Source organism: Pteropus medius, unplaced genomic scaffold, assembly GCF_902729225.1.
Source record: "Pteropus medius unplaced genomic scaffold, Ma_sr-lr_union100, whole genome shotgun sequence".
Lineage (NCBI taxonomy): Eukaryota > Metazoa > Chordata > Mammalia > Chiroptera > Pteropodidae > Pteropus > Pteropus medius.
In genome coordinates this window covers 13,784,304-13,797,591 of record NW_024344240.1, presented here as the reverse complement: position 1 = coordinate 13,797,591, position 13,288 = coordinate 13,784,304, and the positions used below count along the sequence as shown (strand labels likewise).

Below are 13,288 nucleotides of genomic sequence, written 5' to 3'. Positions count from 1 at the left end.
ATAATAATCTGTTATTTAAGAGGTCTAGAAACAAATGTCAAGTCAAAAATATCTTCTCAAGTTGCAATGCACAGAATTCAAAATTCTGTCTGCTAAAGGAAGCTTGTTACATGAAAGTATTTTCCCTGAAAAATTCCAATTAGTGGGGAAAATGTCATATTAATTTGTCATGTTAGCCATTTAGCAATTATTAAATATTTATTATATTCTAATCACAAAGATGACATAATATGATTTCTGTCCTTCAGTTACAACATTGGGAAAACAGACATTTACAGGAGATTGTAGTAGTATGTGCAGTTGTTAGTTCTCCAGATAATGGTAGTCTCAAGAGAATGACCAACATTGCTACAGGGGTTACAGACCTTCTAACAGAGGTGACACTCGATCAGGGTTTTGTCTAGGAAAATGGAATATATGTTCAAAAGCCCTGAAGCTTGAAAGGTCACATGAAATGTGTTTGAAAAATGGCAGGTAGCTCAGTGTATGTGAGGCATAAGATTCTATGTGGGAGTAAAATATATGGCTAAGAAATGTATCTAACCAAACAGACAATGAGAAACTAATAAGAGAATCAGAGTCAAAAGTGACCTGACCAGATTCACATTTTAGGACATTATTCTGATAGCAGAGTTATCTGATTCACTTTATCTAGTTGGCTGGAAGGTACAATAGACATCATTTAGATAGGGATATACTGAAAAGCCAAAAGAGTAGCTGATGTGAGAACAGAAATATTACTTGGAGCTTGAATGCCTTAGAAAAGACAGCTCTCAAAAGTCATAGTGAGAAACATCTTCCTTGATTCATAACCTTTCCCCAGTGTCATTATTATATGCCATTATGTCACAAAAGAGGAGTTTCAGACGTTACTCCCTCTTCTTCCACCCCCGATTCATCAATGAAGTCCCTGCTCTTCTCCTGGCCTTGACTATGGGATTCTTCTCTGGAATTTGTGATTTTAATATTCTTGGTTTTTCAGTAGTAATTGAAAGGCTGTGAAAGTTCACATCATGTAGTATACAAATTTTGTGCACAAATTTTAAAGGCTTTTGGCTGATAGGCAAAAATGAGTCACTAGGGGAACACACCTAGCCCAGTCCCAAGTTTTCATACAATTTAACTTAAAAAAAGTTCCACTGGTCTTTGAAAAAGTTGTAACTATTGTTTAGGGATTAAAAATCAAGGAAAAGGAATCAAGAAGTACAGAAACAAATAACAAAGTACATTATTATTTAGTAAACTATGACTTAAAAAAAAAAGCCATGCTTTACTGCAGGTGAGATGATAAAAGAGAAAAAAAGTGAATAAGTTTAAAAACTAAATCTAAATAATTGATGGTTTAAATAAAAGAAGATTGTGAGAATTACAAGTGGGTTATAGCCATACAAAGTCCATGGAAAAATCTTCATTAAAAAAAAAAAATAGTAACAGTTTACATAGTTTCAGGAATATATTTTTTATGAAATCAACAAATTTAGAGATTTTTAAGGTATAAGAAATATAAATTGCTAATTATATAATTAGTTTGATATTAGTTGTAAGAAAACTACTTCAATTTTAAAATCTAAGACATTGGGATTTTTTTTCTCAATCTTAGCATGTTGTATTTGCTTATTTAACTTTTAATTTTTATATTATCATTTTAAATAGATTATTCATCTCATATACTGCATATTTTTTGGTTATAATAATATTGTTTTCACAAATTGACATATAATTTAACTAAGAATGTATATAATAGAGCTAGCGAGTTACTGGCAAAATAAAGGCTTAAATTAGTACTGAATTAATTTAAATTATCCAGAAATATGATTGCAATAATTTTAAATGAAAAAAAAAAGCTTATTGAAACTATTGTTTTAGTGAACTCATTGATGGGTATAACTAGCAACTATTTTACTTAGCTAGAGAGCATCTACAAATGGCTACTTTTCTCTAAAAGTGACAGTCTACTCCACTCCCATTTGTATAGCCTGGATGAAGATGCTGAGGGGCTGGACAAACAAAGTGGGAAAAAAGGAAATAGAAAAAAGAATAAAGTTTAGAGAAGAGAGAATAAAGATGAAAAAATACTTAAATCACAGGTAAAGTTCAAATGAAAACAAGATACCATTCTCCCTCTACCTCCAGCCATTTTAGGTTGGTAAAGATTTTAAGATTTTGAAGGCACTAGCTGCCAGCTAGAGTGTAAGAAAAAAAATCTCATACAGTTCTGATGATGTTATATTAGCTTGAGTGTTGAATGTTGATCTTTTCAGTTGATGTCAAATATGTGGGGTTTTACTACAAAAATTAGACAAATTGATGAGGGATCTAGGTTTAGATGGTTCTTATATACAGAAGTGCTGTTCTGTCAGTCATTCTAAGCTGTATCATTCTTAACATCACTAATATATGTAATTTATTGATTACATATATTAGTGATTCCAATGAATTTTGATTCCAATGAATTTAGTCACATAGTTCTCTTTATTAGGAATGTCCTTTCATTTGTATGTCTAATACCGGTGTACAATTATAACAATATGTCCTCTTGTCACTTAATATTTCAATTTTGTATAACTTTTACACGTATACCTTATTCCTTCAACTAGACGGTCAACTCCTTGATGCTTAGAAATTAATCTTAGATATTTTAATATAACCCATTTCTAACAGTGTTTTATGTAAATTTATGATCAGTAGCTATAGTTTAAATAAATCATCACTCTGACTGCAAAAATTATTATGTAGAACATGCTACTAGACACTGATGAAAATAAAAACATATGCAAATCTTTTAATAAAAACTTATTGAACACCTGCTGCCTGGCAACAGTGTACAAGACTCCGGGGATACAATTGTGCGCCAAATTAAATTGAGTCTGATTTACATTCTAAGAGATCAAAAAGATGTTAAATAATCATACTAGTTAATATGTAATTAAAAGTCAAGATAAGAGATAAAAAGAAACACAATTGTTTCATATACTATTTAATTCTATATTCTCTAGCAAAGTGAAATACTCATTTGAAATCTGGACTTTTTTTCTCCCCTGGTTATACACTAAATATATTTCTTCAGAATTTATCTTTTCAACCACATGAGGGAACCACACTCCACTTGCTATGAATCCAGAAGGACCTATGGTCTAGATGGACCTAACAGGTGGATGCTCAATGTGTGCTTGACTGTGAAAGGGGATCCTGGACCCTCTTTCCGTGTTTCATTTTTCTGTGAATGAATACTGCGCAGGGAATGCTCAGCTCCAGGGTCGTAGGTGAGCCTGAAGGGCATCTTAAATTCAGCGAAGGCAAGCCATGCTCCACCAAGGGGCAAGATGTCCTCCCTATTTAGTTTAAAGTGTTTGAAGATTATTAATTTGCCTTTTAGTCATCTCATCTATAATGAAGGAAATGTTCAAGGTTGAGCTAAGGATTTTACAATGTCATAGGCACCAAATTTCCTTGTAAATATTTAAGTTTTAAAAGGTCGTCACAGCTAATCATCTTATTTGGAAATCAGCTTAAATATGCGAGTGTTCATACATATAAGCCAAAGCATGTTGGCACAGAACCGACACCCTTCATAGTTCCTCTAAGATCTTTCACTTTGCATGGCTGACACTGCAACCCTAGTAAAGTGCAGCCAGAGTCCAGTGAAAGAAATGAACACTTTGCCTCCTCTTACCTTTGCTGCCGTTTGCATTTCACCACTCAGCTTACAGAGATGAAATCTATTATTCGGAAGACAGTGCTTGCACAAATGAAAGATAAATTTTTCTTCTAGATAGGACAAATCAGCGAGACTCATAAAATATTAATGATGAAAGCTTTGGGAATTAGATAAATCTTTGGCCATGGGATTCTTCTGACAGTGAAGCACGGTCAAACTTTTTTTTTTTTTTTTTCTGTAAGGTTCTCATCAAGAATGATATGAAGGGAAAAGAATACATGATTAAGATTCAGATGAGCATAGCTTTTTTGAGGAACGTAATTTTCTGTCTTTCATTTTCTCTCATGTTTTGTGTTTCTTATCTGACGTACATTTCAGTGAGTGATGTGTTGTTATTTTGTTTCTTGAAGCTGTTGTGTGCTCATGAAGGCAATCACTTGATAATAATACAGAAAGTCCACATTTCTTATTATTTAATTTAACATTAATAGATTAATAGTTGACATTTCTGTGATGGAAGCAATTTATTTATCCAAAAATTAGGGATGTTTTGAAGCTGTATTTAAATACATATCATTAAAGAAGGACTCTATTTTTCAGAAAGTCAATGTACATATATTATTCTCTTGCTGAGATATAATATTGAAAATCCTCCATAACTATTAAAAATGTGTAATTATTTTTGTTTACTGTCTCTTTGTAGAAGCTTTAGCCATTTACTGTTACCCTGAGATTTTTTCTAATGTGTTTTCATTTTATACAGAAACAAAGTTTACATTTAAAAAATTTCAAGATGATAGAAATGTATCATTCTCTTATTACAATAAATATATGTATATATTTATAAACATATATTTATATATTATATTAAAGTATCTATAATATTATATATTTGACTATTTGAAGTTTGAATATTGGAAATTTGTTAACAATAATAAAATTATTAGACACTTATTTTTAAATTTTTTCCATTTTTTTATGCTAACACTTATTTGTAGTATAATTCAAAATATTTTTAATCATGCTAAATAACAGAAGTATATAAAACTAACCATTGTTTATAATAATGTCTCAGGAAGAAAATCAACCAAGATAAAAGTAAATATAACTAAATCATATCTATTAGAATTTAAGTCACATTGAAAATACTAATAAGCTAAATATTCATAACCAGAAAAAGATCTTTTTTCACTTATACTCTTTATTTCTTTACCTAAATAGGAAAAAATATAATAATTTTATTTTTAAATCAAAATACTCATAAAAATAAAAGATTTAATACAGATAAATATATCTTTACTTTATTACCTTTTACTTAAATGAATATCTTGTTTCACATATCTTTTCTCATATACATCCCTGTGATATTCTTCTCAGAATACATGAACAATTATGAGCTGAATATAATTCTGTAAGTCACTAATGGGTTCCTAAGATCCTGGGCTTACGGTCTATGTTTAAGTCTCTAGTTGGTGATATGCATACAAGGATAAGTCAGCAGATTCCATTTTTTTAATCAGTCTTTCAGAAATTCATCAACACTGTGGTAAAAAAAAAAAAATCGTCGGATGTGTTATTAAAACATATTTTAAAGTATATTTAAATTCACCTCACTTATTGGTAAGAGGCACAGATCCATTACAAGATATCTGGTCGTGAAGGATGTTATAATATTCTTAAAATCAATACAGTTCTTTAATGATTGCCTGATCATCTGCTTACCTCCTTTAGTATCTGGACTCCCTTCATCAACGTATTCCTCCATCCTTAAGTTTGAAAATATAAACTCCATAGTCTAAATGCCCCACTGTGTCCTAATACCAAAGCTTGCCTAGAATTGGACTTGCTACAGCCTTCTATGTACCAATTTATTGGGTCTGGTTGTAGGTCCTGATCCTTCTGCTCTGAGTATAACCAATTAGCTGTAATGATAATAGCTCCACATTGAGAAATAAATTTATTTAAAATGCGAATCTCAAATGACTACTATCATTTTAAAATGTCAATCTCCAACTTTAACTATTCATTTCATATGTAGAAGCAAAAGAAGAAGGTAGAGAAAAATCCGGATATCACAGTGAGAGTGTTGTTGATCACAAAAGCTGACCACAGAACATCTAGGTAAAGATAACAAAAGCTTATGGATATGTGAAGAGGAGCAGAGAAATATATGGCTTAAGAACATATGAATTTTCACAATTAACCATTATCTAAAAGAAAAAAATGTTTACATAGCATCAAACTTCAGAAAATACCTCTGTTGGTTCCTTACAGGCGCTTAAATAACCCAGAGTGACACTGAAATTTTAAAAATGTAAACAGTACTTTTAAGTATAGTGGAGGAAAATAATACAAAATGACAACGTATTTATTCTTCGAACTATCTTTGCTTAAGAATATGCACATGATTTTAAAGGCATTATCTTTAGAGACTTCTCCATGTATTCATTGGGTTATAACTGCACAGTTTTCTTCTGAATACCTTTATTAACACAGTCTGGCAGATATTCAATAGCAAACTGTGTTTCAGAAAACGAATTTATAATGTTGTAGCAGGAACAATCTCTTAAATGTTGTAAGACTTTATACATGATGGAGAAATCAATAACATGGATAAACATGTAATGAACTAGCTTATGCACATTTTAGGTGAAATAAAGTGAAGTAATGTGGACTGAAGTTACTTCCTAAGGGCAAATAATCCTGTGCTTAAGTGGAATATTATAAAATAGATCAAATTTATTTATTAGCACAAATAAAATCAGTGATAATGTCAAAAGATTAATAATATATACATCTTTATATTACATAATATATACATATAATTTAATATGACTATTTTTAAGAATAATTTAAGTCAATATGAAGGAATGTTCTGTCCTTTTCTTTATAATATATAAAATAAAGTTTATAATATATAAAATAAAATGTTTATTCTATAATTTTCTGTCAATTTAGAAAACTTTAGTAAATATGAGCATAATACAATTGCACAAAAATAACAAATTATCTATAATACTTTTTATTTTATTTTTTATCAACAATAAACCAAAGGATAATATGAATAATATTGGACTTTCTTTTTTCCAGTGTGTCAACATTTTCTCTGCAAGACAGATTATGACAGCTTCTTTCTTAAGGTGAGATTGGATGTCACTCACAATGGAATTCTGAGGGCCCATAAAATTTTTATATATTATCAAAAATATCACAAAAGTCAAATTGCTTGGGGTAGCTATGCATGCCTAAATTAAGGACATTAGTTTTATGTTCACAAGTTCTGTTTGTCTAATAATACTAATTTTATTTTAATTGTTTTTATCTTTTCATCTTGAAGTTTATTCTAACTATACAGGTTTAATATATTGACTCAAAGCAGAAATTCAAGTCTTTGGGTCTATAAAGATACTAATACTTAATTCTTTACATTTTGTACATAGTATAAACAGATATTTTTCTTTTGACTCAAAACAGATCTCTGCTAAAACTTTAATTCAAACTAATTTCCTACCTCTGTAAGTCTCCAACCTTTTCCTTCCATAATTCTGATATGCTTCTGTCATGTCTTTCTCTTCCCTAAAGCAAGGACTTTATCACATCAATCTTACTAAACTATTAAGTACTGTAAATAGAGAAAATGGATATAGTCTGTGTTTGGTTCTGCTTTTGAAGAAAATAAAAAACAGAACAAAATATAATTTGTGTTCCTCTTCTTCTCTTTTTAGACTTTCCAAACACACAATAGTAATTTGATAGCCTTTGGGGTTTTTGTAATTATCATTAATGCTTACTGTTTAACTAAATGGGCAATTTATAAAATGACCATTTAAGTTCACTAGTGAAGTTATCCATATGGTAGTTAAAAAAAAGATGCTAAAATTGGTTAGGAAATGTACACAAGTCTTTTCTTCTCTTTACTAATGTGAAGAATGTGTATATAAAGCAGCTGTTGTTGGCATTTTCTGGCGTAAACATTTCAAAAATGTTTATTCTCTTTGGAGGCTGGCACTTTCTCACTGGTTTAAATCAGTCAGTTTTATTCGTAGGTAATAGTGTTATATTGTTCATTGCTGTTTTTTAATACAAAATTAAAATTTTTCTTTAAAATACATCACATGCTATTTTTCTGCTTTGTTTTGTTTTTGTTTTTGTTTTTCATAAAGATAATGTGAAAATGCCATTACAAAAACATTCAATTTATAAAAGGCTGTTTTTTGAAGGAGGGGAAAAGGAAATTTTTAAACTTAAATTTTAATCCATCATACTGTTTATTTTCATAAGCTGTTTTACGTTTTATTTTTCAACTGTGTCCACTAACAATTAGAATTCAGAGTAATCTATCTTCCTAAATACTTACAGTGTATGTGGTTCATTTTTTCCTTTTAATACATTAAGGAGTAGGGCTTTTTAATTATATTTTGTACTTTTTCCATTTTTACTACTCCAACTACCTAATGGTAAACCAGAGAGTTAATAATGACAAAGTACTAAGTGGAAGAAGCTATTTTATTCAAACACAGTTGAATTGCCCAGCTTCATAGGAGATATTTTAGTGAACTATTGTGCATCGTATAATGCAATGTTGGCCCACAGAAAATTTTAACTCTTTATAATCCTTTTATCACAGCAGATGTGTGATCCTATCTTATTATATATATATATATATATATATATATATATATATATATATATATATATATATAAATATAGACTCCTCAGGAATTAAGTAGTCATTCTCTCAATTTTTTTATTTATTTATATTACATTGGAATAGCAAGACATTTTCAATTCAAAATGTCTAGTTTTGATCTTAATATAATAAAATTTATGAGCAACTTAACCTCTCTAAGTACATTATTGCAACTCTAGTGGGACTCTTCAACCTTCATCCTCAGCCTAAATCTGGCAAAACCTTGAATGGATGCTCTCTTAGTTAAAATTCTCAGCTTCTATGTTTCTATATTTTATGAAAATTTTTGCTTTGTATAAAATCAGCATGTAAATATTTGCTTACAGATTAGATAAATTAGTATTGATCAATATCTCTGCATGTGTTTTAGAAAAGGAATAACCTCTATTTTTTCTATAAAATAATAAAGCTGAAAATGACTCAGTATTACTCAAGAAAAAACTATTCATAGTCTCTGGATTTCAAGACTTTCCTACTGCATAGTATGTATTTGAAGAATTATGTCATGTGGCACAAAGTATAGTAATTTTACTTGAAGAACAACTGCTATTCTCATAATAGAGAAATGCTGCAGAAATAAAAAAAAGTAAAGTGGTTCTCAAACTTTTGTTCCTTTATTTTCTTAAAAAATATTGAGGACTCCAAAGAGGTTTGTTGATGTGAGTTTTATATTGATATTTACCATATTAGAAACAAATATAAATTTTAAGATATTTATTATTTCCTCTGGTATTAACAAGAAATCCATTACTTATAACATAAATGATACCTTTTTTTTAATAAAAAAATAACTACTTTTTCTAAACAAAGCACAATTTAGTGGGAAAGGTAGCACAGTTTTACAATTGGCTACTGTCTTTCATGTGTGGCTCAGCGGAAGACTACTGGATTCTCATATCCCCTTTTCTATTCACTCTGTTTAAATACCACACATTATGTAGCCTTTGGGAAACTCCACTGTATACTCTTGACAGAATTAGAATTAGAAGATAAATAATGTCTTCAGATAATTATGAAAGTAGTTTTGATAATGCAATTCCCCAGAAAAGGTGCTGGAGATCCCCTCGTGACTCCAGACCACACTTTGAAAACTACTGACTTAGTGGCTTAAAACAACCATAATTTTTCCCCCTGTGAGTCTACAGGTCACCTGCATAATTTTACCAGTCTGACTGGGGTTGACTAAACTCAGTTGCTTGCTCAGGTATTTGCAGTTAGTTACTGCGTTGTATGGAAATTGGCTGCTCTAGGGTAACCTCGGCTGAGATGATGGGGGCCTTTCTCCACTTGGCCTCAGTACCTCTAGACACTAGGCTGCCCTATTTCTATGGCAGTGAGGGTTCCAAGAGGAAGAGCTAAAGCATAAAAGGCCTCTTTAGTTCTAGGCTTAGAATTGTACACTATTAATTCTGCAGTATTTTTTTGACCAAAATATGTTTAAAAAAATACGTAAACCTACATTTACATGTGGAAAACAGATTCCCCCTCTTGAAGGGAGAAGTTACAAAGTCATATTGAAAAGGAAGTACATACAAAGAAGGATAAAGAATTTGGAACATTTTGTCACTCAACCAGAAAATACTACATTCTCAACAAAAACACACGGTAAAAGTATGTCTTTGCCTCATTTTCAATTGATTTTAATTCAGTTGTATATACTATAGAAATCTATAAGAGCAGATTTTGAAGTAATAGTACTGTCATCTAAAATTCATTAGTTTCGGCCCTGCACTGTAAATGCTTAGGTGAAACCAGGGCCTCAGATACAACCAGATCATGAGATATGGGCTCACACTAAACAAAGTACATAAGACGTTGAAATAGATAACAACTTTGCTAATATCTTCATTTACAATAAGGAATATAAATATTATTTAACTGGAAATATTTGTATGGGCATAATTAGCAAAATCTCTTACTATAGCCAATAAATAGCAAGGAAATTATAGATTTGCCATCAAATATTCACTTTCACAGAGTCCAGAATAGCCAAAATATGTAATTTGATCACATTTCTGCCTTATAAGAAGACACACATAGAAATCGAATGTTCTCTGATTATCAAAATAGATAATAGGAGGTCAGATGAATGAAGATCTAATGATATCTAGCTAAAAGAGCTATATCTAATGATAAAGTTTTTTGTTTTTTTTTCCTTTTCTAACGAGATGGAAAATGCTTAAAGTATGTATACTGCATCTCTCTCCACCTCAATGATAGCCATACCATTAAGAACAAAAATACTGAACTTTTTTACAACTCGGGCTCTCTTTCCCCTGGATTGGATGTTGCGTACTCAACTGCCTAGAATCATATAGGTAATATAAATGAGTGATACAGTTCAATTACAAACAAACAAAGTCACAGACACTGACAACAGTATGGTGGTACAACAGTAAGGTGGTTACCAGAGGGAAGGAGAGAGTAGAAAAGGGTAAAGGGGGTCAAAAACATAGAGACAAAAGGAGATTTGACTTTGAGTGATAAACACACAATGCAATATACAGATGACGTATTACAGAATTGTATATTTGAAACTTATAACTTTATTAACCAATGTCACACCAATATATTTAATTAAAAAATAAAATATGAAGAAATGGGGGAAGGGAGACTCTAGGAGACTGGAGAGAACCTTCCCCCATCTAAATGGAATTAGCTGTTACTTAAGTACAGCTGATTGTTACAGTGTAAGGGTGAAAGCCTATTATTACTACATACTCTAATTTAAAAAGAAATCTTAATATTTATGTGAAATTCGATTCTCTTTTAATACATCGCATGGACCAAACCAATCCTATTAGAATCTAGATTCTCTCTCAGGTGGCTGTTGTGAAACCTACATCATTTGAACATTGTGGATGTCATGAAATTCCTGCTTTTTAAGCCTTGTTTCAGTTGATACATTGCTGTTATTGATGTTCAGACATATTGATATTGATGTATGACTATTGATATTAATTTATATTCACGATTTAGTCTTGCTATATTTTAAAAATGTGTGCAATCTTATGCTTTCATGAATTAAGTATAGGAACATCTTAAGCAAACTTAACTCAAATAAATGAAACTAAAAAGTCATAAAAAACCAGAGAGACAGAAAGAATGGAAGAGAAACAGAAATAACAATTTACTTAAATCTGCATGTAGGCAGTTTTGCCCGCCGTTTCACTTGGAATACCTCACTGTGAACCCGAGAATGAAATGGGAGATGCAAACCTGCTATTCTCTCAGTTATTATTAGTTTCTGTGTGTGAACTTCTCACACACCAAACAGAATGCGATCTTAGTTCTTAAAATGCATATATTTCATACGTGATGCCTAAACCTAATTAGATTACATTTGGTACTCAATAGAAAAAAGCACAATCACATAGTCAGTGGGGGAAACCACTGACCATGGCAAATCCAGTTTTAGATAGAGTATCAGTCTTAAGCATAAGCATGAAAGTTCTACTTTTGAGTATACATGTTCTATGCTTTAGTTGATAACTTTGAATTTAATGACTCCAAGAAACATTACGATTTTAGACGCTAAGGACAATTTTGAATCCTTTCAAATATATTACATTGATTGTCAGGAAACCTCAGTTTAGTCTTTATTAAATAAGAAGGTACATCAGTGACTTGGCCTTTCTAGCATTATTTTTTTTTTTCCTTCAGCATAAAGTTATGGTCAGACTGATGATCTTCACATTTCTTTGCAGCTTGAATATTCAATAATTATCATTTTGACTTTTAGGTCACTTTTTCTTAATTTAATAAAAATAAAGTATGCTTTGAACCACAAGGTAAATGATAAACATTTTCCTCCAGATTACAATGTAACTGATAGTCTATTAGAAAGCAATGCAAATATTGATTGCATCTAATTAATTTTTAGTTTTGCTTCTTCGACTTTCTTTTAAAAAGAAACAACCCAATGTTTTGTGTGTAGTAGATTTTTCAACAAGTGTTATTGGTCATTGATACCAGTGAACCATTTCCTGTGCTTTATCCTATATAGTACCATCTGTACAAGTAGTCAACTCACTAATATTATGACACATTACAAAGCTCATCTCATAAATACATAGCCAAGTGAAGATCTCTAGCATAGACTACCATTTTTTTATTTCCCAATAATATTGATTAAAACTCAGTATCAATCTACTGACACAATGTCTTAGCCCATTCAGGCTGCTATAACAAAACACCACAGACTAGTTAGCTTATAAACTATAGTATTTATTTTTCAGTTTTGGAAGCTAGAAGTCAGAGATCAAAGCGTCAGTAAGGGTAGGTGAGGATTCTTTTGAGGGTTGCTAACTTCTGGTCATATGCTCACATGGCATAAGGAATACACTGGCTCTCTGAGACATCTATTTTAGGGGCTCTAATTCCATTCACAAGGGCTCTACTCTCATAATCTAATCAGCTCCCAAAGGCTCCACCTTCTAATACCATCCTCACCTTGGGCATTAGATTTTCAACATATGAATTTTGAGGAGACACAGATTTTTAGACCACAGCACACAAACATCATACAAATTGTTTACAAGCAATTTTTCTTTTCACCAGTTAGCATGGGATTTCGAAATGTACAAACTTAAGTATAACTTTTTATTCTGTAATTTAATAGTTGTGCGAACATGGACAAATTAAATATTCTAGCTCCCTTTGTCTTTTCTGTAAAATGGCACGTGGCTTACACTATTGTTATCTCTTTCCTTTTCTCCTTTACAAATAGTTGTCAAGAAAAATTCTATTTCCAACATAGGAAAAATAAACTTGGATTTCCAAATCCTGTTTCTAATAGGATTATAGGCATGAAAAATCTTTGCCCAAGTCAATCATTACTGGTAATTAAGAAATTTAGTTTTTATTATTAATGAGTTATTTCTAAACTGTCTATTCAACTAGTTATATGTGATTAAAATTAACCCCTAGACACATTCTAG

At 30.9% G+C, this 13,288-nt stretch overlaps 1 protein-coding gene across 1 annotated transcript in view; it reads left to right on the top strand.

The window, feature by feature from the left end:
- Window positions 1-13,288, top strand: part of MGAT4C (MGAT4 family member C) — a 629,597-nt gene that overhangs the window by 582,551 nt on the left and 33,758 nt on the right. The window contains exon 4 of the mRNA XM_039868986.1: window positions 6,749-6,798. Within this exon, the coding sequence (XP_039724920.1) occupies window positions 6,779-6,798 (20 nt within the window). The 5' untranslated portion in view covers window positions 6,749-6,778. The remainder of the gene's footprint in view (window positions 1-6,748; window positions 6,799-13,288) is intronic.